Here is a 25764-nt window from a genome sequence, read left to right as displayed (position 1 = left end):
ATCAAAGGGATGATCATGGGTCATATCTTGCCCCCCATGCATCTGATCAGTAGCCACGTATTTGGCTTGATCAGTGGAGAAATTAGATATTTGTTCAAAGACAATTGTATTGTCAGAAGAACAACCTTGTTGATGACCTTTTCCATGCACAGCCTTTGTGTAAGGCTGTGACTCACCAGTGAGACCCTTAGGTTGATTGCCACCTATAGGCAAGTTAGTCTCAGAAACAACCTCTTCGCGTGCAGATTTTTGACGTTCGAATTCGCCTTGATGCGAATTAGCCAAGGTAGAACCTTCCTCGCATAAGGTCGTGAACTCAGATGTGATGTTCGCGGCAGGTTGGGCAGTCTGTTTGTCTCTGCTCGAGAAAAGCTTTTGTGACTGCTCTTTAGCTTTCTGAGCATTCTGATTCATTCGCTGCTCCAACTCGCGAATTCGTTGTTCCCTTTTCGCGATCGAAGCTGCCAGATGCTTCCCATAATTTTCACTATGCAGTGTAAGGATGCGAAGCCTCTCATCCAGGCTAGCATCTGGTGGAATGATGAGTGGTTCGAACTCGTCATCAATGTCAATATTGCCAATGGTGGCAACATTGGCCATCTTGTCACTTTAGGAATTTCTTTTGGTAAAGATTTTCCCCTGACATCCCAATGATGGCGAACACAAAAAGACTCTAGTGTTATCCAGATTGTCCCACTGGGCGTGCCAAAATGTTTGGCTCCAATTTTGTTGCAGCTGGTCAACAGTCTCTTTTCTGCGCGGGCGTGCCAGCACCGTTCTAGACAGCTAAAATGGATCTGCAGAGTTTGGCTTCATTATGCTCATTTTGAACTTGTCGACAATATATAGCTTGAGCCACTGACATTGGCTCAATTTCTCCAAGACGTGCCTTGTCAGGCCAAAATGCTCATTTTGGGTCCAAACACTTACTTGTTGTTCAGTTGTTTCGAGTCATGTATCTTTCACTAGGTTATGATTTTCTCCTGTTTGTCGCTTGTCTAATTGTGCGCATTTGTTTACAATGAGGGTCACCTGTCATATGCTTGGCAACTTGTGTCATCTAGAACTTTTGGTATGAGACAACTTATGATGTACGTGCCTTCTGGCCATGGATAAGTAATGAAGTTATCTATTTTCTAAAAAAAAAAAAAAAATCTGTTATGTGAGCATGAAATTGCAAAAAGACAATAATTACATCTTAAAAGTGGTAATGTTTCGTAAAAACGGTATTCCACTATGTGATACAAAGTTGAACGATATAATTTCCAATTGAGTACATCATGTGAGACTACGAGAGTAAATTGTGTGAATCACAAAACACAGTCGATGAGTGATGTCGGAATTGTGAGCAAGTACCTGAGATTAAGTACGATTGAGATTAGGCTGCATAGGAAATTAGTAATGCTTGTTATGCAATGTTGATTCCACGAAACAGTTGTTTCAAGTTTAATTATCCTTCTGTTGATAGGTTGATAGTAGATTATTCAAAAGAAGTTTGGGAAGCATTGGTTAGTTAAAGCCAAACCGGCAAAGAATGGATGATGGGGAAAGCTCCAAAGAAGAAGCCTGAGGTAATGGATGAATGTGATCGAGTGAAGCTACATAGAAGATAAAGTAATTAAGGAGAGAGGTAAGGTTTGTGTTCTACACTTCTATGTAAGATATGATTATATATGTTCATGAAGTTGGTGGAAACTAGGATTAATTAGAATAGAATAAATTTCTGCCATTTAATTATCAACAAATTCAAAACAAATGTTTCGAGTATCAACCTGGAACTAAAGCATAAAAACTTCTACACTAGCATATATAACATAGTGCAAGCTGCTTATAGTGCCATCTCAGCCTGCAAAGCAGCTAGTTCATCTTCTTCATCAACGGTGGGCTTCTGGAGAAGAGGACGATTTGGTTGCCTTCCTGCTGGCACTACAAGAAATCTAGGCTTTTACCGCCTAAAATTTACGGCGTGCATATTATGCGCGCCGTAATTGATAGTTATTCACGGCGTGTTCCAAATGCGCGCCGTAAAAGACTCATCTGGGTTAGTCTTTTACGGCGTGCTTTGAATGCGCGCCGTAAAAGACTTTTCTAGTTGGTTTTTCACGGCATGCTTTTAATACGTGCCAAAGCACGCCTTAAAAGACTTTTTCTAGTTGGTCTTTTACGGCATGCTTTTAATACGTGCCAAAGCACGCCATAAAAGACTTTTCTAGTTGGTCTTTTACGGCATGCTTTTGGAGTGTGCCATAAATGTTGCTTTACATTTACGGCATTCATATAGACTGCGCCGTAAATAAGTGCGCCACAAATTTTGAGAACCCGCCTATTTTTTTCGGCTAAAATTCTAATCTCCCACCCAATCGACCTCTTACTAACAAATTCACGCTTCACAAAACAAACGCCAGACCCAAACCCTGACATTATCAGCCATCCCTTCCTCTTTCATCTCTCTCCCCTTTCTTCTCTTAATCCTTGTTCAAACTAATCCAATCATCCAGTTATCTGGGTGAATACCTGTCTCTCTCATCTCTCTCAAACAGAATTGGGGTTTCTTTCAGATCTGAGGTGAATCGACAAGAAAATTTGATGATTTTGCATTTGGCTCCAACTAATTTGGGTTTCTCATCTCACCTACTTGGATTCCGCCGAAGTGGACATAGCCTTGCAGCGATGGTCATACATGGTAACCCTTTATTCTTCGACATTTAGTTCCTCGATTTCTAGAGTTTCTCTAGTTTTCCAATATTGACCCTTTTTCCGGCTCTTGTGCTTCTTCTTCGTGATCGGCTATCCACATCGTTTACACTGAGAGGCCGCAGCAAAATGAGGAGCCTGAGCTATCACATCCGAACCCTAGCCTTCGTCCTTGGCAGGTCTGCTGCAAATCTCTCTCTCTCTCTGCTGCGAAATCAATTTGTTTAATATTGATTTTGAAATATACATACAGTGAAAAGACTGCCAAGGACGTTCTGGTTTAAAGTTACAAGACGGCTGCCAGTGGATTCTCTGCTAAGCTCACTCAACAGGTCGCCGAAAATCTCCAGTACGCCCTTCTCTCTCTTTTCCCGTTCATCTTCGTGATTCTGATTTCTATACTTTTCAGATATGATTGTCTTGATTTTGTTTCATAGAGTGTCATTATTTGCCTTACTATTTTGCTATTTTGCGGTGTGTGAATTGAGAATGTAATAATACTTTTTCGATTGCTGGTGGTGGAACTTCAGCACCTAAAGAAGAGGTCAAGCGTCTGCCGGGTGGGAAGGTCAAGAAAAAGGTAATTTTTTATAACACTTTATTCGATGCCATAACTGAAAGAAGATTTGCAGGGTGAAGTAGTTACGAGCAGCATTTGTTGTGAGAACTTTTAGATTGCGGTGATTAAATTTTGCTGATGTTTCTTGTTGTTCTATAGGAGAAGCTGGAGGTTATTATTGAAAAGGTTACACGCAATAAGCGAAAATGTATCACAACTGTCAAAGGACTGGAGCTTTTTGGTGAGCAATCTACTGGTTTAAATCCTTTGTTTTTCTGTTTTCAGAGTCTTTTGCTGAAACAATCCATAACTAGTATATTTGGTAACATTTCAGTTGTCAAACTTAGTGGTGCTTCAAAGAAGTTAGGGAAGAAATTTGCTACAGGAGCTTCTGTTGTCAAGGTGACTATAGTTTAAGAAGTGATTTTGAAATATGCTTAGCTCTATGTCCTTACATTTTGGTATTATTTTTTCCTCAGGGGCCAACCGAGAAGGACCAAATTGATGTTCAAGGGGATATATTTTATGACATTGTGGAGTTCATTACCGACACCTGGCCTGATGTAAGCTACTACACATACTGTCCTTTTATTTAAACAGCAGAAGTTCCTTAATTTCCCCAAGAAAGTTATTCTCTTTGGATTTTTGTACAAGAATTTAGGCTAAAGCTGAGTATTATGTAGTCCAAGCGAGTGAATGAGGATGCTAGTATAGTTCTATGATTTCAGTAGGATCTTCAAAGCCTCATATGTGGCTCATTAACTATACAATCTTAATAACAAGTTAAGAAAGTAGAACATGACAATATACAAACAGTGGCCAAAATTTAGTTTTGCGGCGTATTGAACTTTTGCTGGTGCTATCATTTTCAACTTTTGTCTTTGGTTTCTATTTTCTACGCCCGGTTCCATGAGGTAGCACCCATATTAGGAACTGTTAGTAACGATTTCTCTATAAACTGTCAGCATATCAAGATTATTGTTGCATGCTTTGTTCTGTTTATGTACGAAGTATATCTCCCATGGTGGAGAAGGCCAAAACCATGCTTTAACCAATTACCGTGCTCTAGGTTTGGCCTGATTTTCTGAAATCTATGTTTTTCTCCGTACCTCTTTTCCTTTTTGCATTTTCATTCTGACTTCAAAAAAAAAGAAATGAATAAAACAATACAAGGCTGGTTGGATTGAGTATGCATAATGCTTAAGTTATCATTCAGATTAAACTGTAAAGTTCTTGGCTGTAGAGATATATTCTGGACTGTGATTGTTCTGAATTGAACATGAACTACTATCAGACCAAGAAAAAGAACATTCACTCAAAGATAAGATGTTCTTTATCTGATTGTTCCTCCCTTCTCCCTCTGTTATTTCTAGCTATGTTTATGTGTTTGTATTCAACTTGTGTAGCAAAATTAGATCTTTTCTTAAGTTGGAAGATGTGCTTAGTTTGTAATCTTTCACAAATGCATGTGAGTCACTGAAGGTCCGCTGAAAGGGGCTCCAGTTGTTTTTAAGGTAATATTGTCATCATTGTCATTCTCCTTACTTACAATTTGATTTTCCAGATTCATACGCTGACTGATTTAAATTGTCTATTAGAATTTTAAACCATGAAGGTTTATCCTGCACAAAGGCCGGTGGAAATGAGGCTGATATGATGGCTGCTAATGAGTTGTTATTTAGTTTTTCATATGTATGATTGCATGAGCCTTTCCCTAATTATAATGCAGATCAATACTAAAAGATTTCCTGGTATTTATTTATTTTGATATTATTTATTGATTCTCTCCTTTTTACTTCTTTTGCAGGACAGTTCAGATGGTATCTACCAGAATCTTGTGACACTCATAAGTGGGTTTGAAACAACAACTGGGGAGCAGGTTTGTTTTTGGAATTTTATATTAAAACTTGGCATATAAAAGGAGCTTGTCCTTGTAGAGAAAAGATGACTACATTTTTTTCAGTTCTAGGACACAAAAATTGTGTCCTTAGAGGAAAAAGAGGACACATTTTGCTTGATACAAGAACACATTTTTTGTGTCCTCTAATAGATTCGGGAATTTGGTCGATGTGAATGTTGAGGACTTTATCTCGGATGAGCTCCTAGAGTATATATCACTGATAGGTATGTAGTTTGTTGTTTTTATTAATGTTTTGGCTTCTTAGTATTAAGTTGCAAGTCGGATATGGAATTTTATTTATCTAGTTTCAAAGTTTGTATATGTTTATATGGTAATTAATAAGTTTACTAGGAGGTGCTTCTCCTAGATGTTCTTCACTGTGTTTGTGTGTGCAATATTTCATTTCAGTTCATTTATATGTGATTGGAGTGGTGATTTAAGAGTATGGAGTGGTGATTTAAAAGTATGTTGATAGAAGCTGCTTTTTCTAGTTGATGGGTTAGATGAAAGCTCGATGCTAGCTATCAATTGACTGACGAGAATAAAAAGCTCAGCAGAGAAGGAAAGGACATGGTAATTGAAAACTAGAAAACCAAAAGCGGATATAGTGTAACACTGAACTATTAGTTTATTACCTTTTGTTTTTACTTGGTGAATGACATCCTCTGTTTGATTAGTAGGATCAATGATATCTTTTGCTATACTTGATGAATCATTAGTACATTCAAACAATTGATACCTTGGACAAAAGAAGAGGTCAGTACGTACTCTTATCTTGGTGTGGTATGTAAGTGATCAAATTCAAAAGATTGTACACCTTGCAACTAAAAGCTTCAGTTCATTTATATGTAATTCGAGTGGTGATTTAAAGTATGTTGATAGAAGCTGCTTGTTTCTAGTTGACAGGTTAGATGAAAGCTCAATGCTAGCTATCAGTTGAGTGACGAGCCCAGATTTCTCTGTTGTCTGTTGTAGTTAGGTAACTTCAAATATGTTTAGGGTTTATGGATATAGCTAGGTTTAATTGATTGATGTAATGAGTTCTACTAATACATTTCTCATTGTTACTTTGTAAATGAAATTAATTATAATGAGGGTAATATGAGTATGATATTTGAGCAAAAAGAATTTTTTATTTTTTTTTGTTTGAACACACCTCATTTACGGCGCGCATTGTGCGCCTTAACTAGGAGTTTAGCCACTCTTTTACGGCGTTCTGTGTGTGCCTTTAATAGGAGGTCTTTTACGGCGTGCAATGTGGGCAGTAAATGACCTAGATGACATTTGTGGAACCACTTTTATGGCGTGTTACTTGGTTCTTTTATGACGCATTTATGCACGCCGTAAAAGAGATGGGGTCTTTTACGGCGCGAGCTTTTACAGCGTGTTTTTGTGCGCCGTAAATAGACTTTTACGGCGCACATGGTGGGCCGTAAAAGACCAGTTTTGGTGTAGTGTGGGAGGTGAACTGGAGCTGAAGAAGTTGCTGCAGGCTGAAGAAGTTGTTGTTCCAACTCGGCACTTTCCAGCTCTTCAAGTTCTGCTTCCAATTCATCCTCATCAAAATCATCAAATCCAATTGGAGTTGACAAAGCTTCCTGGATCTGTTTCATCTTCTCTGTCTGCTCATGAACCTCGTCCAAGGTCTTTTCCACTTCATCTATATTCGCTGCTTTCTGCATTGCCTTCAGTGCAGCTGCTCCATTTCTCAAGGCATCTACAGTTTCGATGTTGGCTTTTGCACCTTCTAGCATTATCATCAGATCATGGACCTGCAATTGGGAGTTTCCGTTGTTCTCTATTTGCTGATCATACAACCTCTTCTTCTTCAGAGATTGCATAGCAGCTCTTTTATTCTTTGCATTGCTGAATCGCGTCGCCTTTTCAAGTTCAGCAGCAGCCTTCTTTTGGAGTACTTTCTCCATTTTCTCAAGCCTTTCAAGATTCTCACTTAACTTTTCCAAGGTGATCGGTTCCATTTTAGGTTTCCCAAAGAGCCTGGCAAACATGGTTGGTTCTCTGCTATCTTGGAGAAAAAGATCTCGATCAAATAGGGGAGGGGAGATTTGAATCTGAATTATGAAAAAATAAATCTAATAGCTGCCTTATATAGTGCTCTAATTCGAAACCTACCAAGACAAGGAAGCCTACTATGACAAGGAAACTTTATAAATAATTAAATGATTAAAATCATTTTACGACAATCAAATATTAAAAAACATTATTGCAAGGAAAATAAAACCTAAACATTATAGGAAACTAGAAACATTTGGTGCGATTATTTTCCATTTATATGACAATTTTTTTCTTCCAATGCTTGAAGAACTGAAATAATGGAGACTTATTAACTTGTGCGCGTAGGTGTTCAAATAGAACAATTCTTAGGTTCACCCCTAGGGTGAATGAGCATATTCACCCCTATTGTCGATTAACATATTTTTATTTAATAAATTTATAATCCAACGGTCCATATCTTAAATTAGCCTTTAAAGATCATCTCTGTAAAAAATCAATCGAATCAGAAATCGTTTAATTATCTAATTGAATCAAACAAATGGATGGTTCTAACAACACTTACTACTATTATGATGAACCGTTCATGTATTTCATAGAAATGAATAACTGAAAAGTCTTCAATTTGATTGATTTTTTACAAAGCTAATCTTTGTATTACGTTATACAAAATGAATGGTTGGATTAGAAAATTATAAAGTTATTATGTTTTAATCGACAATGGGGGTGAATATGCTCATTCACCCTCGGGGTGAACCTAAGAATTGTTCGTTCAAATATATGTGCTGCTAGGCATGCACAAAACCTAAATCAATAAGCATTAGTACGTGTTCTAATTTGCTTAAATCAACAAGGAGGAGCCTTTATTCTACAAGAATCTGGAAAAGGTGTCCTAAAATAGACCATCTAGATTCTAATTTCTCAGAGTATTTCATCGAATATAATTGAACGGGAATTCAATTCCTTTTCTTTGATATAACTAATAATTTTTTTTTTTTTGAATCAAGCCCAATAAGGCGAAATAGAATATTCATCGCAAGGCAGAATAAGCTGTTACATACCCTTTCACTGTCATTTAAGGACATAGACAAACAAGAAGGTAGTGGTAGTACCCGCAGTGGTACGTAGAAATAGACCCACTCATTATACATTTCAGATCTTAGGAATAAATGAGATCCTCCTTTGGTACTACGCCGGAGGCGCTAGAGATCTAGGTTCCTAATACAAGGAATTTATTGAATTTAGACAAAAACTAAAAACATAGGCCGGGTTGGGCTAAGGGTCTAAACCCTAGCCCAAATTTAGAAGTTACTGGACTAGGGTAAACCCCAGCCCAGAAACCCAAAGCCCAACTAGGATATCCATCAAGAAAAGGTCCACCCAAGGCCCATCAGCCTGCTCCAGACCAGTCCACCTACGCCAGCCAAGCTCCGTCCCTATCATGCATACCAGCCAGCCAAGCTCCGTCTGCCACACGCCGACCGGCATCCCTTATATAACTAATAATAATAAAATAAAAGGCACCCATTTTATTCAGTTTAACAAGGAGACCTACTCAGGCAAGAAAACCTACTAAGACAATGAAACCTTATTATATATTAGAAAGGGTTATTATCACAAATGGTACCTGAACTATACCTCAATCTTATCGATGGTACCTGAACTTCAATTTTGATCACAACCAGTACCCGAACTTTTTGATTTCATTTTAAATGGTACCTAGAGCCACCTCCGGTCACTATTCCGACTAAAAACGGCATGGGAGGCAATCATAGTGATGATTTTTGATGATTTCAAGGGTTGCAATCATATATAGTGATGATTTTTTGGTAATAGACTTGCCTTGAACTTGTTTTTTTTTTTTTTTTTTTTTTTTTAGATTTGGCTTTTTTGGCAGGAATAGTTATCGAAGGTGGCCTTAGGTACCATTTAAAATGAAATCGAAAAGTTCGGGTACTGGTTGTGATCAAAATTGAAGTTCAGGTACCATCGATAAAATAGAAGATAAGTTCAGGTACCATTTGTGATAATAACCCTATTAGAAAACTAAATAAAGAGATACTGAAGGAAACCTTATTCTGTATTAGATTCATGGAACATTTTCCTTCAACATATTGCCACCTAGAGGTAAACCGACTAATGTTTTACAATTGCACCAACATGAAGAATGAGCATTTAAAACTTCATTGTTGTCTGCACTAAGAGTACAGGCACAACAACACACAGAAAAAAATGCGAACAGAACTAGTATACGCCCTTGGCACTTTAGTGTCTACAGTCTACTGCTCATGAATTATTGTGTAAGAAAAACAACATCGATCACACTATATGCACGAGAGAAAATAGTTTTGGCTATCTGTTTTCGATCAGATCTTAGTAAAAAAACGACCGATCACCCTAAACTTTCTCAAACCTAGGACACTTGTTTCTTGTTTAAATTAACTTGAAATAGTTAAGGACTTACGGTTCTATTCTAATGTGAAATATGTAATTTCTGCAACGACCGATCACCCCAGGCTAAAGATCAATATATTGCATGTTTGAAATATGGTTACAACCATCACACCCTTGGTGATTGCTGTTCACGTACACCTCACCACGTACCGAGTGTCAATAGCATCTATAAGAGCACGAAGACGAATACCAAGCTTTTTTTTTTTTTGAAGAAAATATATCAAGCTTTCTTAGTTGGATGATGACTTCTAGTTGCATATAAAAACACTTCAACCCCATTCAATGCAAGCTCAGCATCAGGAGGCTAGGAATAAAAAGCTCTTCAAAAACTTCAGTCGCAGCAGCTCCAATAAGGGAACAAGCTTACAGTTAGGCTTTCAACAAAAATCATCTCAGTAGTGAAAGAGTCAATAACTGATCAAATACAGATAAAAATGCAATTCTTATATGAAATTTCCGCCTGTAATATATGTCCATCATTCGCAAGACTAACTAATATTCGAGATGATAGTGTTTCTATTCATACAGAAGATTTGACACCTTTGATCACAGGCATACCAAATCCGCAAAATATGTCCTCTCAGTCGACCAATTTCCCACTAATATCTCATAGTACAATTTCTTAAGCACCATTAAAAGATTGATATTACTCTAATCTTAATTACCCAACATCTTCATGGTAACAAATTTGATATAGTAAACCTTAGCACATATTAATCCACAACTAAGACTAAATTGTAGTTTCCACTTTCCACTATTTTAGTAAGATCATAATCTGAAAAAATAAAAATTAATATTTTTAACTAACAGAGTAAGGATATTCGGCTCTTTAAACATTTGACGATTTCTAACTGGTTCAAACTCTTTAAACAATTAGTGGCAGTCGCAGATAATCAGATCCAGATCTCATATTATTATGATTTAATTGGCCAACAGATCACAAATCCGTTGTAGTCTAGTTGGTCAGGATATTCGGCTCTCACCCGAAAGACCCGGGTTCAAGTCCCGGCAACGGAACTTTTTTATTTCTTTGTTTCCAATATTTTTATTCCTTTTTCAAATTTGAAAGTTGAGAATTCAAATTCCCAGAATTACAAATTTCGAACGTCATGCTCTTCTCAATTTCTTGAGAGAGACCATGAGATGTCTTAGAAGAAGCACAAGAGCACAGCCCTCACTGCTGCTCAAAACTTTCCCCAATGCCAAAAACCAAAGCTCTTCCCTCTCCACCATCACAATCCAAAACCCACAACCCAATCAAAACAACCACCCCATTCCTCCACACAAAACCCACTTGGTTTCCACCAGTAACATGACCCAGAAACTCACACCAACCCAATTTTGCAATGAGTCTACACACTTTGATCCCCACCAATTTCGCAATGTCATTGCGTCGAACAAGTTGATCACCAGTTACATTCGTTCCGGGGATTTAGATTCTGCACTTAAGGTGTTTGAGAAGATGACTGTTAGAACCACAACTAGTTGGAATTCGATTTTAGCCGGGTATGCGAAAATTCCCGGGAAAGTGAAAGAAGCCCGCCAACTGTTTGATAAAATTCCTCAACCAGACACTTGCTCATATAATAGTATGCTGGCTTGTTATTTACGTAATCTTGGTGTTGGCTCTGCTATGGAGTTCTTTGATTTGATGCCTGTTAAGGACATTGCATCTTGGAATACCATGATATCGGGTTTTGCTCAGAATGGGGAGATGAGGGAAGCACAGAAGTTGTTTTTGTTGATGCCCGAGAAGAACAGTGTCTCGTGGAGTGCGTTGGTTTCGGGGTATGTGAAATGTGGGGATTTGGACTCGGCGGTGAAGTGGTTTGAGGTTGCACCGGTTAAGAGTGTTGTGGCGTGGACGGCTATGGTTACTGGGTATATGAAGTTTGGGAAGATTGGTGTAGCAGAGAAGTTGTTTAGAGAGATGCCTGAGAAAAATTTAGTAACATGGAATGCTATGGTTGCAGGGTATGTGGAAAACTGTCGAGCTGAAGAGGGTTTGAAGCTTTTCAGGTCAATGATTGGATATGGGGTTGGGCCAAATGCATCGAGTTTGAGTAGTGCTCTACTGGGTTGTAGCAACCTGTCTGCGCTGCAAATGGGTAGGCAAGTACATCAGTTGCTCTATAAGTTTGAATTATATAATGATACGACTTCAGGAACTGCATTGGTTAGTATGTATTGTAAGTGTGGGAATTTGGAGGATGCGTGGAAGTTTTTCATTGAGATGACACTAAAAGATGTTGTTACTTGGAATGCAATGATTGCTGGTTATGCTCAACATGGGGAAGGTTTAAAAGCTCTCAGTTTGTTTGACCAGATGAGGAATGAGGGAGTAAAACCAGATTGGATAACGTTTGTTTCTGTGTTAATGGCTTGCAATCATGCAGGACTTGTAGATCTTGGGGTTCAATATTTTGATTCCATGGCAAGACAGTATCAAGTTGAAGCTAAGCCAGAGCACTATACATGTATGGTAGACCTTCTTGGTCGTGCTGGTAAGCTAGTTGAAGCTGTAGCTTTGATAAAGAAAATGCCATTTGAACCACATTCTGCCATTTTTGGAACTCTATTGGGTGCCTGTCGGATGCACAAGAACTTAGAATTAGCTGAGTTTGCTGCCGAGAAATTGCTTGATCTTGATCCAACGAGTGCAGCTGGCTATGTTCAACTTGCTAATGTTTATGCTGCAACAAATAGATGGGACCTTGTCGGCAAGGTCAGGCGATCGATGAAAGAAAATAGGGTCGTGAAGACACCTGGCTATAGTTGGATTGAGGTAAAGAGTGTAGTCCATGAGTTCAGATCAGGTGACAGGGCTCACCCAGAATTGGCATCTATACATGAAAAACTGTCTGAACTGGATCAGAAAATGAAGTTGGCAGGCTATGTTCCAGATCTTGAATTTGCATTACATGATGTTGGGGAAGAGCAGAAACAGCAGCTGCTATTATGGCACAGTGAAAAACTAGCAATTGCTTTTGGGCTTATACACGTGCCTTTAGGGATGCCAATTCGCATTTTCAAAAACTTGAGAGTATGTGGGGATTGCCATCATGCAGTCAAGTATATTTCAGCAATTGAGAAAAGAGAAATCATTCTCAGAGATACTACAAGGTTCCATCATTTCAAAAATGGGGTTTGTTCTTGTGGTGATTACTGGTAGCGTACAAAAAACTGCTCCCCTGGAAGTCTTTTTCAAGTACATTAGGAAGGTAATAAGGAAAAATGAGGCTTGCAACAGAAAAGAATCCGCTGAATGAGATCACCACATGTCATGCCAGTCAAGCATGTCATGCCAGCTTTAGATCTGATGTATGCAATCTTCTACTCAGAGTAGAAGCTAGTGTTGGATCCAAAAAAACAAAGGCAAGCTAGTTATGCTTCAGCAACATTCTGTGTCCTCAATCTTTCATGCCAGTAGCTTGGGGACATTCTAATTCTTATATCGTGCGTCGGATTCGTAAGGATAGAGCCACCTGATCGTTGAATTATAATTGACACACTCCTCTGCATTTGTCAATTGGCATGATAGAGCCACCACCAGTTTCTGGCATACCATAATACCATTGAATGCTAAGGTTAGCGCCATCACTCGTGAAAATACATGGGTTTGGCCTTTTGCTAACTCTGGTATGCTGTTGAACATCCAGGCACTATGCCTTCTTTGCCCAAAACTTCAAGGATTCTATTCAAGTTACACTCTCTATGGCTCCTACGTGGATAGGTTTGAAATTACATGTTCACATGGTACATTGGCATACAATTATTCAGCACCTCACTCCATCCTGGGAGCTTTATTCTTCGGTTCACTATTAGAAGCTTGGAGCTAGATTGGCCAATGCTGACTGCATTACTGTACTAAGAATATTGGTTACTTAACACCGTTTCAGCTTTTGGTAAATGATGGCTTTCTTCCCCTAGGGTAGGCTTGAGACTGATCAATTTTGTATAATGGTTGCAGCTTGCTTGCAAAGAGGAGAAAACTACGAGGGTTTCAGAAATGAAGCCTAGCTTTGCCCGATTGCATTGTTCTCATTCAGTCATTTGTATTACTTATTAGAGGTCAAATGTACTTTTACTTGGTATACGTTATACAATTCTAAGGGGATACTGAGTTTCAGATACAATTCAATCTTTCCTGTATCTGCTAGAACTTCAGGTTTCAAAGGCAATTTATATATGCCATAAAGTTCAATAGCACAAACACAGGCAAGAGGTGATGCCAGTAGAAATATACAGATTGTGGCAGGGTTGCATTCACCACGTTGAAACTTCCACATTTATTTCATGACCAAAATAAAGAATAGTTGCTACCGAGAAAGAGTCAAGCATCTGACAAGAATTAGGAGAACAGAACAAGGCAAATACTGCTATTCACCAATATTCCTAATTTTTGTACAAAAGTTTTTAAAACAAATACATTGAAAAGAATGGAAGGCTTTAACAAAGTGCTGACCACTGACGATAAAAGAAATCTTCATATCAAAGCGTTAAGATAAAACTAGTTTTACATTTCACGGAAACACCCATAAACATCCATTTCCCCCACCAGTTTTTCTTTTCCCCTTTAAGAAGAGCAGCAACCAGACTTTTGGTTCACAGGCTGTCCACGAATCTGCACTGTTGGAGGCCTGGCGTTGTTCATCGGTTGGCTTGCCATCCTGCAATAGAAACCAAAACATACAATTATGTTAAACATCAAGGATGCAATACATAATTGTTTCAGCATCTTAATCACTAAAAATGTCACATTTGATAGAGAGATAAAAAGTCCAGTTGCAATCATATTTACAGCATATTGATCAAGCAATGACAAGAAAAATAGAGTACCTGTTCTTAATCTCAGCAGCCATAGCCATGAAGGCCTGCTCAACATTGGTGGAATTCTTAGCACTGGTTTCCATAAAAGGAATTCCAATTTCATCTGCAAATGCCTAAACAAAGTAGACAAAAAGTTAAACCATTACTCTTGCACTCGTCTACTACACATGGGTAAAAGAGGTGTGTCAACAATATACAATGGAAAACCTGAACATGCTCATCAATTTACCTTGGCTGTCTCAGTGGACACAACTTTATTTGCTGTGAGATCGCACTTGTTTCCAACTAGAAGCTTGTTCACATTTTCACTTGCATAACGGTCAATTTCGTTCAACCATTGCTTAACATTGTTGAAGCTCTCTTGGTCTGTGACATCATAAACAACCTGCGAGAACCCAACAAAGATTTATCATAAAGAGCAAGGTCAACAAAGACTTAGAAGCACAAATAAGAAATAGTGAACAACCCACTTACAATGATACCATGCGCACCACGGTAGTAGCTGCTAGTGATTGTCCTGAAACGTTCTTGGCCAGCTGTGTCCCACTGCAATTCCCAAAATGTGAATTGAATTAACAGCAAGAAACCAATGTTTACACAACTTATTGACAGAACCAGTCACAAGATTTGTTAATGTTCATACTGAACTGCTCCAAAACAGTTACAATTCTATCAAGATAGACAAGAACTTCACTAGAATTGGCAGAGAATTCATATACTTACAATTTGAAGTTTGATAGTCTTTCCATCCTGCTCCACAGTGCGGATTTTCTAAACAAAAGGCGCAACAGAAATCAATGAGAACCGAACCTTAAGATCACTTTCCTATCAAAAGTCAAATGAATCACACTCCGTAAAACCCAAGTAATGCTTACAAAGTCAACTCCAATTGTGCTGATGTAGCTATCCAAGTATGAATCATCCTGGTTTCCACAAACACATAGAAAGAATCAACCTCAATACCGCCTCTATCGACGATTACAATCCCCGAGATAGAACAGTAAAATACAGGAGAAAACTGACTACAACTTACAGCAAACCGCAGAAGTAGACATGACTTGCCGACACCAGAATCACCAATCAGCAAAAGCTTAAACAGGTAGTCACTGCATCCAATTTTCCACAGAAATTAGTAATCGCGTGATCTAAAACAATAATCAAACTATTAACATAAACAGCACCACCTCACTGATCAAAATTACTATCCAATCTTCAACTATTAACCTAAACAGCTCCGATCCAACAACTCAGTCCATATTACAAGTCTCAAAAATTGAAATAAATTCTGAATCTAAAACCAAACCTACACGGATCTGATTGCGCTACATCTAGATCTAAATTCAAAAACCTAAATTCGAACAAACAAACATTTAGAATTCTCCATGAATTAAAATAAAATGAAAAGCCTCCAAGAAACCGGGGCTCTGAGATCAGAAATAATCAAACTCCAAACACAAAATCGAATTATGAAAATCGGACTCACTATTCGGGATTCATGGCTGGGCCGGGGAGTGAATCGCGAGAAATCGGCGAGAAGTTGGATTCCGGCGAGAAATTGCGTCGGAAGTGAGAGCCTTCGCCGGAGTGAGAGAGAGAGTGGAAGAAGAAGAAGAAGAAGAAGAAACCGAGGAGGAGGAAATAAGAGAGAGAGAGAGAGAGAGAGAGAGGTGTGTATGTATTATAAAAGGACCCCTAAAATGCCGGAACTCTTTATTAGTGCTTGTGACGTAGTAATAGGGGACTAGATTCCGCCACGTGTACCATCCCACTCTGATTGATTATTGGTGATTTTACGATTTTGGTCACATTTTCATGGAAGCGCACTTCTAAAGCAAGTCTATATTGTACAATTTAGACTTGAGGTTAAAAGAGGTTTCCAATGGCATCTGCATCAACGACTAAAAAATACAAGTCATACAACAAACAGAACCTAACTGATCTAATATGAAAGCACTAGTTGTTGTATTGAGAGGCCGAGAATAATCTCATATAAAGGCATCCATAATATGATCGGTACATAGCAGTGATATTAGCAGCAAAATTGACTTCTCTTAAAATATAGTTAAAACTGAGTTTGCAAGTTAGCTCATTCTTTATTGGTTAATTAAACGAAATTGTTTGAAAACAATTTTCCAGCGATTTCATTGAATGCTTTCGATCAAAGAAAGTATGGGAGTTATTAAAAGCTTCAATAGTTGAATGTAAATTGTACCTGGTTAGGAGGGGGTTGGTTGAGAATTTCTTATTTTTTTCCACTTCAATAAAAAAATCATGTGAAATTCTCTTTGTATCAGAAAAATGAAAAAACATAAACAAAAAATAATAGTGACTTGGACCTCAACAACAGCACTTAATAGCATTGTGTGTGACATGATAACCCACTAAAACCTTATCAAATCAATTCCTAATTTTACAAGGACTGAAATTTAAGGGGAACTATAAGAAAATTATGAGAAAAAAGAAGAAGAAGGGTGTTTAAGTCATTTCGTAAAACATAAAAAAGTATTTAAATTCAAAAAAAGCCAGAAAAGAAAATGGGTGAATCAACCAAAGCCTGGAACAGTTGTCTCCGAGTTGCTTCGTCAATCTTCATGAGGTAGTGTGTTTGCGCTTAGAAATCTTAAGCCCAAAGGCAAACAAACTCAGAGGGATGCTGAGCTGAGCTGAATGAAATGCGCGTCAAAGAAGTGGCGTCGACACAAGGGTAAGGCAAAGCCAATACGTGCGCGTTCGTGTTTAAGCAAGCTGGCATTGCGCCGCCTGCCCTTTTCGTCCGCGTTTCCTTTCCTCGCTTATTCTAATCCAAGACGAGATCTCATTTTGCAGCACAGTGACCAAAACGACACGTTTTTAGAGGCCAACAAGGTGGGGTGCCCGATCATTGTTCCAACTCCCCCACAATGTTTTGGAGCTTATTTTTACATTTTATGTGATGCTTTAAATATTCATTTTATGCTAATTTCACCTTGCTTTCGCGTTTGTAGTGTTTCATCTTTTCTTTTATTTTTGGGACAATTTAGTGTTGCATCCATCTTTCCGTCTAAACGAGAACATGTGGTTGGATCAATGTTGGTCTTCCGTCTAAATCACTTCAAATGCTATACAATGGCGTGTGCATTTCTCTTTCTCTATTATAATGTCAACTTACATCAGTTCAAAATTAGAATCAACATAGAGTGATAAAACACGTATATACGACAGTAAGAATGAAAAAATTAGAGTGAGTGTTTAATCAAAAGCATTTGAAATGCATTAGCTCCGATAGTTGTAAAAACAAAAAAAATGTTACTGACATTCAATAACAATAGTATTGTAATAATATTGAGCGTGTTGTTTTTTTGTTTTTGTTTTTGAGAACGAATCAAATTCATTAATGACGCAAAAGATTGCAATGCATTGGAATGAACATTTGTGATCTCAACACTACGATATACATTTTAATATCACTAGTTACAAGTCTGTCACTGTTAGTGAAATCCAAGAGTCGAATGACCTCAATTCATCACCAAATTTTACACCCATAGCCGCGGGCTACAATAATAGGTAATCAATACTGAGTGTCACATTACAACCTCACGTGTGATTGTTTCTCAATCTATTGAATGTTTAGTGTCATGTGCCACTGTTACACGTACTGTTAATAATTTTGACCGCACAATATACAAAAAAAATAATAGTTGTATGGTGTTTGCCTAGTGGGACTCTTGATCTAGAAGGTATGACATGTCTGCCTCCCTTGAAAGCTCTTGTTGCTGCGACTATCACTGGTAAGTTGCGTCGGATCAACATTGAGATTAGAATCTACTACAAAAGTAACTAAGTCAACTCCCATTTGCTCTGGCGCGGACGCTTGAATCTATTCCATCGCAAAGAATCGAATATACTACTGCAGGAGCTTTCACAACTTCTGTTGTTATTGCTGCCACCTGCCACTACGCCACCTCAACAGCTTCTAAAAAAGTAGGGCTAAGAGCTAGTTCATCCGTTGGATCACCAGGTCACTCACTATTCACTACTTTTTAGTGTTAATTTCACCCTCTAGGTCACGGGCACAGTGTATTTCGTGCCCTGGGTCACCCGGAGTTACTTTCTGGGTCACCATCGTGACCTGGGCCCAGGTCACCATGAAAACTGTGTCCGTGACCCAGATGGTGGAAATTAACATTAAAAAGCAGTGAATAGTAGGTGACCTGGTGACCCAACGGGTGAACTTGCTCTAAGTAGCGCATTTTCCTTTGTGAATAAGCCATTCTCATACACCCGTAATTACTAGCTAACCAATCTCGAGTGTTATGATACAGCCTTGCATGCGATTGTTACACGGTTCATCTAATCAGAATGTTATAGTGTTATGGGTGTGTGTGTTTGGTGGGGTGGTAAGGCTTTGGTCTCATATATAAGAGGTCAGGAGTTCGAGCCCCATCAAGGGTGGGAATGGGGTGGAGTTTTTTAAAAAAAAAAAGAAAAAAAAAAGAATGTTATAGTGCTATGTGCGATTGTTACACGGTTAATAATATTGACCGCACAATAAAAAAATTACCGGACTACGGTAATTTTCTATGTTCTTTTAACCCACCCAGACAATAAAAGGCCTATCCTTGACCAGAACACGCAAAGCAAAGATGCACAGATCCGCGAGTGCTCCCCGAGTCTCCGGGGACTTCCCGGTCAACTCGTTATCAACTTCACCGCAGCAACAACAGCAATCTTCAACCACCGCGACCCACGACTCAGAGCACCACCACGATCAAGATCTTCCCACATACGATCCCCTCTCTCATGCCGCCAAGAGAGAACGGTCTCGCATCAGGTCCGCAGAGAACGCCATCCACTTAATACCTCTCGTCCTCGCTCTCTGTGCTATCATCCTCTGGTTCTTTTCCAATCCAGGTACACAATTACAATCTTTCCCATCTTCGTCATGTCTTGCTTCCATGGACTAATATGGATGCCTGACTTTCCTGGGTTGTAGTTGTAACTTTGTGATTATGCTTGAGATATGGATTGCAAAGGTCCAAGATTTGTGGACTTAGTTATGTAGATAAGTAATGCATCAATCTTTGGCTGTTTTTTAGTTCTAGTTGGAAGTTAGAACTTCAACGGTAGCTTGAGCTGTTAGGCTTCAAAGATTAAAGCTTGAATATGGCTGTTTGCTTTTTTTTTTTTTGGATAGTTCATCTCTGGACCATTGGACTCATATATATGTCACCAATGTTGTTCATAACTGTGACGTATCTCTTTTGTCGAAGAAATGAAGCATTGTTTATAGTTCATCATTCAGCTTCGTGATTACCACGAATTTGTTCTGTTGGAACATACTTATGTTCTTCATCAAAGTGTATGTGCCCAATGTTTCATTATAAAGAAACTGTGTTCATGTGTTTTAGGCTTCTAGTGCTTGTCGTGAGCTTTAAAATGTTTTAGGCTTGTGGTATGACTGGTATCCCTTCAAATAAGAACTTGCTTCCACTGCCGTCGCGAAACTGTTACGGGCATTTGTCTGTCATTATATTCAGAATGTAGGGAACATGTGGAAGCTTCATTGCTTCTAGATATTCATAATTCAACTGGAAAAGTTTTTGGATTTTTTAAGTCACTTTTCTTTGGTTGCATGGTGGCTTCTATGAGTATGTCCTTAGTGATTTAAGTGACTCAGTTGTTGCAGCATGAAGGTTATGAAGATTGATGGTGATAATGAAGAAGCAGCTTGGAATTAAACAATCTATGCATCTATAAGCCCTGCAAGATTATTGGAGTAGAAAAACTAGCCGGTCCCTCTTACTCAAGAAGAAGCTCTTGTCAGCAACTTATATGAATGTAAGATAAGATGACCCAGATAATTTAGTTTGTGTTTAACAATATTTTTATTATAAGCTTTTCACAGTTGAATCAGAAAGTAAACTATCAAAATAGCTATTTATTCGGGAATTGCAGAATTGTATTTGCTTGTAGCACTCTGAAGTCTCTGATTAGATGAAGCACTATTTTTATTTGATCAGTGAAAAATCTTGCTATGCCATTTAAATTTTGATTTGTTTCATTGCCTACTATCCTAAGGGATTAATTTCAAAGACTATGTTAGCTTACATGCTGCGTTTATCACACTTTAACATGAGCAGTTGCTTTATAAATCTCTAACTTCCTAGTACAGAAGGATATGGAATAGGCAAATAAACAGCTGATGCACACTATAAGATGGAATATACAATTACAGTGGGACACTTCCAAGCATTTTCCTTTTCCCCGTAGGTTTCAGTGACCTCTAACTTCAATCAGTAAAGGGATGATAAATTGCCCCCAACATTACACAACTTGATTCTGGAGAGGCTGGCAGTCAAAATTTGTGTGTTCCAACATTGGTCCTAGCTTAACAAGCTTTGGGATAATGACATTGTTCCGGACAGAACACACAACAGGATTCTCCCACTGCAGTAGTGACCCTATGAGATTTGCACGTATGGTTAGCGGAAAAATTCGAGGCCATCTTTCATTTCCATATGAGCTGAGAGCATCTTCAATGGCTGCTGGTCCTGAGTCAATCGCCGCTGCAAGCTTTCGTGCCAAAATTACTGAATCTTCCAAAGCACAACAAGCGCCTTGTCCAAGATTGGGAGTCATTGGATGCCAAGCATCTCCAACCAGCACAACTCTTCCTGCTGAAGCCGGAGGGCTGATGGATGGCCACAGCCACCGGTCTACTAGTGGTGTTCGACTAATTGTGTCATCCGGGGTATGGTCTATAATGTCCAACAGGTCTGAAGGCCAGTTTGTTACCAGTTCTCTAGCTAGCTTCTTTAGCACAGCTGGGTCAGTAATTTTTGGACCTGTAATAAAATATCGCACGCTGTAAGAACACGTATAGAAACTCAAAGATGGAAACTTCAGAGTTCAGAGTTAGTAATTTACCTGGAGATGGCCTGTTGAAGCAGACAAACCAGTAGACTTTTGTAGGAGAAATAGGAACAATTCCAGCACGCTGCCCTCTTCCATAGATTTGATTCAGTTTTGGTTCAAATTTATGGCCACCGGGAAAGAATGCAAGGCCTCGAAGACCACAATGCCCTGCATACTTAGGCTCAGGGAACCCCATCCACTTAGCTATAGGAGACCGAATTCCATCACAGCCAATTACAATCTGTTGGAAATTCACAAAGATGAGAAAGAGATACTTGGTACTTTCAGCCATGAATTTGCTAGTCAAAAGATTGATTTACAACCTTAGCAGATAGCTGAGTACCATCCACAAGTTGCAGCAAAGTGTCTCCATCTTCACTCTTCTCAATCTTTGCAAGCTTTGAAGAGAAACGAACCGCCCCTTGGGGTAGTTGATTGGCAAGAGTCTCCAGTAATATTCTCCTTTCCACGGCACGCACCTCTTGGCTGAAAATGATGATTCAGTTATAAGAACACAACATTGTAAATTGAAATTTGCATGTTCTGTGAAAGCACGGAAGATGATCTAAGTTTGAAGCTCATTACCTTTCATCTTCCTCTTTGAACTTGAAGGAGCGTAGCTCATTTCCCTCGGCTGTTGTTACTACCATCCTGCACAGCTGATTCCATGAACCAGATCAGGGCAACTGAGTAGTTTGAAGAATCCACAGCCTTATTCTAGTTGAAACTTTAACAAGGAGTTCATTCTAAAGAAATGCTTCTGTTTGTTAATCTATCAAACTATTGCAAGATTAAGCATGTACCATGTACCAAATGGCCAAAATAGACAATAGTCTATATATGTTGACAGACTGATAATGTAAGACTAAGCCTGAAGAAGGAAATGAACATATCCATACCCTTGAATTTCAAGAAAGTGGGTTCTGAGATCATCTCCAACTCCAATTGCATCCAAAACCCTCCAGCCATTTTTGAAGAGGGTGAGTGAAGTTCCACTGGTTCGAAGTGACTCTGCTTGCTCTAGCACCACTGATCCAATTCCAAGCCTAAAAATCCAAACTATTAGAAAGAGTATCCACACTTGCAACAAGTAATTCTTTCAAGAACACAATAGCCTCGGAAAATGGAAAAATTTTCTTTAGCGAATTAAGTTTTGGTAAATGTGCAGTTTAGATTGACAGTCTCTCAACATAACTTGTCTCGCAGAAAGAGCGTTACCCAAAACCATGTTACCTGTGAAGAGACAGAGCAGTGGCAAGGCCGGCGATTCCGGCGCCAACTATGACAATCTCCTCCTTGCGGGCACCAGATTGAGCTCTTATGATTGATAAAGAAGTGGGTTTTGTTCTGGTTGTGGTTGGAGCTCGAAACCAATTGGATTGGCCAAGAGGATTTCTAGTTTGAGAATGGTATGGTGACACCAGTGAGCTGTGAAGCACTAGGGAAAAAGAGACTACACCCATTGTTTATGCAGTAACTTGCAGAGTAGTGATAGCATGGGAGAGTTTGAGAGTGAAGGAGGAGGTGTTGGTCAGCAAATCTGCCATGGAAAATTAGTGGTTATGATGAAAAGGAGTGGCATTTGGATCCGATTTTTCCCGGGAAGATATTTCATTTCAGAACCCCTTTGTGTGTTGTGGCTTGGAGTTGAGTTTTGGTCTTTGGCTTGTTGGACCTAATGTGAGGCATAACCATTTGCGATTGTTGCCCACCAATTTTGACAATAACTGAATAACATAAGGGTGTGGCTATTTCCACCCTATCATTTTCTTTGTTCACCCTACTTACTCATTACACGGTTTACACCCTACATTTTAATTTCAATTATTAAATTTACTTATGTAATCCATTTCTATTTTCAAGAATATCCTTATATGACATATCCAATAAAAAGAGATTTTTTTTAATGAAAATCTCACATTTAATTTATACCAATAAAAAAACTATAATATATTAAAGTTTCCTAACAAAATCATAATCTAATTTACTTCCATTTTTTTAATTTTGTCTTTTTGCTTCAATGTTCATCTATTTCAATATATGTCAAAATATTAGTTAGTTAACAACTATGAGCAATAAAGAAGATATTGAGATTTTTCTTGCGTGTTTTAAATTTTTACTTTCAGTGTTCACAAAAGATATTGCAAAATTTTTGATGTAGTTAACATTAATAATTTTGTGAATTAAATAACGAATTCATGATGAAGATGTAACAGAAAGACAAAAAAATTGTAATAAATGCAAATTTGGGTGGAGAAGATGAAGATTAATATTATCCAATGAGAAATTAAGTAATCTTTCTATTTAATTCATTGGTTATTTATTTATTTTTCCTTACAAATTTAGATTTTAGAAAATTAATGTACTTAGTAGTCATTTTACACCTGGGTAATATAGTCTTTCAATAATTCAAATGTTTGTAGGGTGAACTAAGAAAATGGTAGGGTGGCAATAGACGTACCCCCAATCATAAAGCTATGTATGACAATAGACCATAAATCATACAAGAAAAGTAAGAACTAAAATAACCTCGCGTAAGTATTTTCTCTAAAACTAGATTTTTTTTAAAATTATTTTAGTAGTATCTATCAGAGTCCCCACCCGCCACCACCTCCACCACTGCCCCCATCACCTTCACCTCCATCTCCACCTTCACCCAATCTCTTTTCTCGACCAGATCTGCTCACTTCATCATTTACCACCTTCCTCTCTTTCCTCACCTGAGATTTCCAGTGATGGAAAACTCCATGTTCACCACCATCTTCACCTCCTCTCCATCCCACGTTTTCTCCTTCTCCACAGACCAAATCTCCTCTTGAGTCACCAAATTTTTCTTTCTGAGTTCTACCCCCAAATCTGTTCATGCTTTCTTTGGACGGGATTGACTATGGTTGCTTCCAGATCTGCTTACTTCACCACCACATCTAGGCAAGCTTTCGCCCGTTTGCGGATTTTTGTCCACTTTAAAGAGGTTGTCCAGATTGCTTCGGCAATCACACCCTCCACGGTTACTTTGTTTCTCTTGGGCGTTCTTGAGCCCTGTGTGTGTTCCAACAGGTGGAGGTGGCATGAATGCGGCGGTGGTATTTCTTTGCCGCAGCAGATTCGGTGGCTGTTTGATAGGATTAGGGTTTGTAATTTTTCTTTGGGCTTTTGGCTGGTAGGGGTTCATTGTGGGTTTTATTTTATGTTTGTTGGGCCTATGTGCCTCTTTATCTGGGGTCTTATGTGCCTCTTGTATTTTGCTTGATCCTTTGGATCTTCTAATACAATCATTGACCCAAAAAAAGTATCTATCAGAGTATTTTTAGAAGAATCTCGATCTTGACTCCCTAGTTATTTTAGAGAGCATGTGTAGCTTTTTTTTGAATCAATTTTAATAGCTGGATCAAGCTCTTCTTTTTTTTTTTTTTTTTTTTTTAAAAAAAAAAACCCCTTATCCCACCCCACTGTTTGGACCCAAAATGAGCATTTTGGCCTGACAAGGCACGTATTGGAGAAATTGAGCCAATGTCAGTGGCTCAAGCTATATATTGTAGACAAGTTCGAAATATATATTTAGAGACTAAATAAAGCCTACTATGGAAGCATGGAAACATGAAAAGTCAACTTTAGCACATTTTCCTACTTCGGCTAGGAGAAACCGAGCTAAACAAGGAAGGAGGGGCGGCAGACTGACCAAATGAACTTGAAATGAGCTGAAACTCTGCAGATCCATTCTAGACAGCCCAAGGATAATTTCTTATGAAGAGTGCCAGAGATTTTTTTTGAGTGGAAGGCCTTCAAACAATCAGTCCAATTTTCTACAGAAGCAAAACTGGAAAACTAGACCTGTAAGAGGTCCAGCAGCATTTTCGGCCCAACCACATGGAATAAAAATCTGAAAATTTGTCAGGATGATCTACACTCATAGTGGAACATTTCATATGAAGAAGTCGAAGGCATATAATGAAGTCTTGTTGGAGAAATAATTGAAGGAATAAAGGGGCAGAAACTGACCTAAAACCAGCTCAATATTCACATGTTCATGTTTCCTACCCACATGAAGAAAGCTAGATGCTTTTCTCTTTTTCCTTGGATATATTTTTCTTCTACAATCTCTTTAATAGATCATCACCACTTCCATGTTGCTGCACCTTCATGCTTTGCTTTCATTTCATCTTTTCTCTATCTTTTCCATATTTTACAAGTGAACTTAGATCTACTTTCATTATTTTTCTTCCACTCATCATTTCACTCTTCTTTTTCTTCCCTATATAAACACATTCTCCTCTCATTCTAAGACACACATTCACATTCAACAACAACATCTCTAAGATGATCTAAGTTCTCTCTAGAGCAAACCTCTCTAAGAGCAACTCCTCTCCTTCTCTTTCTCTTACCGGTGATCTCACTCCTAGTCCTAGTCTTCTCAGAAGCC

General features: G+C 38.5%; 4 protein-coding genes, 2 long non-coding RNA genes and 1 other non-coding gene across 9 annotated transcripts; 4 read left to right on the top strand and 3 right to left on the bottom strand.

Annotated features, from left to right (window-relative positions):
• Window positions 1-1811: 1811 nt before the first annotated feature.
• Window positions 1812-7208, bottom strand: LOC133742758 (vacuolar protein sorting-associated protein 32 homolog 1-like). 2 transcript variants are annotated; one of them, XM_062170432.1, is made up of 2 exons: window positions 6623-7208; window positions 1812-1942 (listed from the first exon to the last, which is right to left on the bottom strand). In XM_062170432.1, exons 1-2 carry the CDS (start codon window positions 7160-7162, stop codon window positions 1829-1831), a joined length of 654 nt encoding a protein of 217 aa, XP_062026416.1. In that variant the 5' UTR covers window positions 7163-7208; the 3' UTR covers window positions 1812-1828. The 2 variants fall into 2 exon arrangements, with proteins under 2 accessions (XP_062026416.1, XP_062026417.1); XM_062170433.1 differs by having other exon boundaries at window positions 6641-7208.
• LOC133742760 (uncharacterized) lies at window positions 2728-3264 on the top strand. Its single transcript, XR_009862724.1, has 3 exons — window positions 2728-2873; window positions 2948-3043; window positions 3225-3264. It is a non-coding gene; the product is annotated as an uncharacterized LOC133742760 (long non-coding RNA).
• Window positions 7209-10564: 3356 nt separating the features above from the next.
• On the top strand, window positions 10565-10637 carry TRNAE-CUC (transfer RNA glutamic acid (anticodon CUC)). The gene has a single exon. It is a non-coding gene; the product is annotated as a tRNA-Glu (tRNA).
• On the top strand, window positions 10619-13772 carry LOC133742757 (pentatricopeptide repeat-containing protein At4g16835, mitochondrial). Its single transcript, XM_062170431.1, has one exon. The coding sequence runs from the start codon at window positions 10759-10761 to the stop codon at window positions 12790-12792; it is 2034 nt and encodes a 677-aa protein (XP_062026415.1). The 5' UTR covers window positions 10619-10758; the 3' UTR covers window positions 12793-13772.
• Window positions 13773-13977: 205 nt separating this feature from the next.
• On the bottom strand, window positions 13978-16099 carry LOC133742759 (ras-related protein RABD2c). The gene is made up of 8 exons (XM_062170435.1): window positions 15934-16099; window positions 15484-15556; window positions 15326-15373; window positions 15174-15221; window positions 14925-14996; window positions 14680-14835; window positions 14460-14563; window positions 13978-14290 (listed from the first exon to the last, which is right to left on the bottom strand). Exons 1-8 carry the CDS (start codon window positions 15945-15947, stop codon window positions 14197-14199), a joined length of 609 nt encoding a protein of 202 aa, XP_062026419.1. The 5' UTR covers window positions 15948-16099; the 3' UTR covers window positions 13978-14196.
• A 171-nt stretch (window positions 16100-16270) lies between these two features.
• LOC133742761 (uncharacterized) lies at window positions 16271-17517 on the top strand. The gene is made up of 2 exons (XR_009862725.1): window positions 16271-17154; window positions 17277-17517. It is a non-coding gene; the product is annotated as an uncharacterized LOC133742761 (long non-coding RNA).
• Window positions 17518-20608: 3091 nt separating this feature from the next.
• LOC133745318 (monooxygenase 2) lies at window positions 20609-22987 on the bottom strand. 2 transcript variants are annotated; one of them, XM_062173377.1, is made up of 6 exons: window positions 22578-22987; window positions 22244-22390; window positions 21930-21995; window positions 21668-21830; window positions 21357-21585; window positions 20609-21274 (listed from the first exon to the last, which is right to left on the bottom strand). In XM_062173377.1, exons 1-6 carry the CDS (start codon window positions 22805-22807, stop codon window positions 20754-20756), a joined length of 1356 nt encoding a protein of 451 aa, XP_062029361.1. In that variant the 5' UTR covers window positions 22808-22987; the 3' UTR covers window positions 20609-20753. The 2 variants fall into 2 exon arrangements, with proteins under 2 accessions (XP_062029361.1, XP_062029362.1); XM_062173378.1 differs by lacking the exon at window positions 22578-22987 and having other exon boundaries at window positions 21930-22003; window positions 22244-22385.
• Window positions 22988-25764: the final 2777 nt, after the last annotated feature.

The sequence above is a fragment of the Rosa rugosa genome, chromosome 4, assembly GCF_958449725.1.
Source record: "Rosa rugosa chromosome 4, drRosRugo1.1, whole genome shotgun sequence".
NCBI classification, from domain to species: Eukaryota; Viridiplantae; Streptophyta; class Magnoliopsida; order Rosales; family Rosaceae; genus Rosa; species Rosa rugosa.
Note: the sequence above shows the minus strand (reverse complement) of the source record. Positions and strands in the feature narration are given on the sequence as shown.

What these genes read in the sequence shown, in the direction of transcription:
- LOC133745318 (XM_062173377.1), bottom strand. Translation starts at nt 22,807, where the DNA reads ATGGGTGTAGTCTCTTTTTCCCTAGTGCTTCACAGCTCACTGGTGTCA. An exon ending in CACTTTCTTGAAATTCAAGG is followed by an intron (nt 21,996 to 22,243) that starts GTATGGATATGT and finishes TCAGCTGTGCAG; the next exon opens with GATGGTAGTAACAACAGCCG. An exon ending in TTCAAAGAGGAAGATGAAAG is followed by an intron (nt 21,831 to 21,929) that starts GTAATGAGCTTC and finishes CATCATTTTCAG; the next exon opens with CCAAGAGGTGCGTGCCGTGG.
- LOC133742758 (XM_062170432.1), bottom strand. Translation starts at nt 7,162, where the DNA reads ATGTTTGCCAGGCTCTTTGGGAAACCTAAAATGGAACCGATCACCTTG. An exon ending in CAGCAACTTCTTCAGCTCCA is followed by an intron (nt 1,943 to 6,622) that starts GTTCACCTCCCA and finishes AGGCGGTAAAAG; the next exon opens with CCTAGATTTCTTGTAGTGCC.
- LOC133742759 (XM_062170435.1), bottom strand. An exon ending in GCACAATTGGAGTTGACTTT is followed by an intron (nt 15,222 to 15,325) that starts GTAAGCATTACT and finishes CCTTTTGTTTAG; the next exon opens with AAAATCCGCACTGTGGAGCA. An exon ending in AGACTATCAAACTTCAAATT is followed by an intron (nt 14,997 to 15,173) that starts GTAAGTATATGA and finishes TGGGAATTGCAG; the next exon opens with TGGGACACAGCTGGCCAAGA.
- LOC133742757 (XM_062170431.1), top strand. Translation starts at nt 10,759, where the DNA reads ATGAGATGTCTTAGAAGAAGCACAAGAGCACAGCCCTCACTGCTGCTC.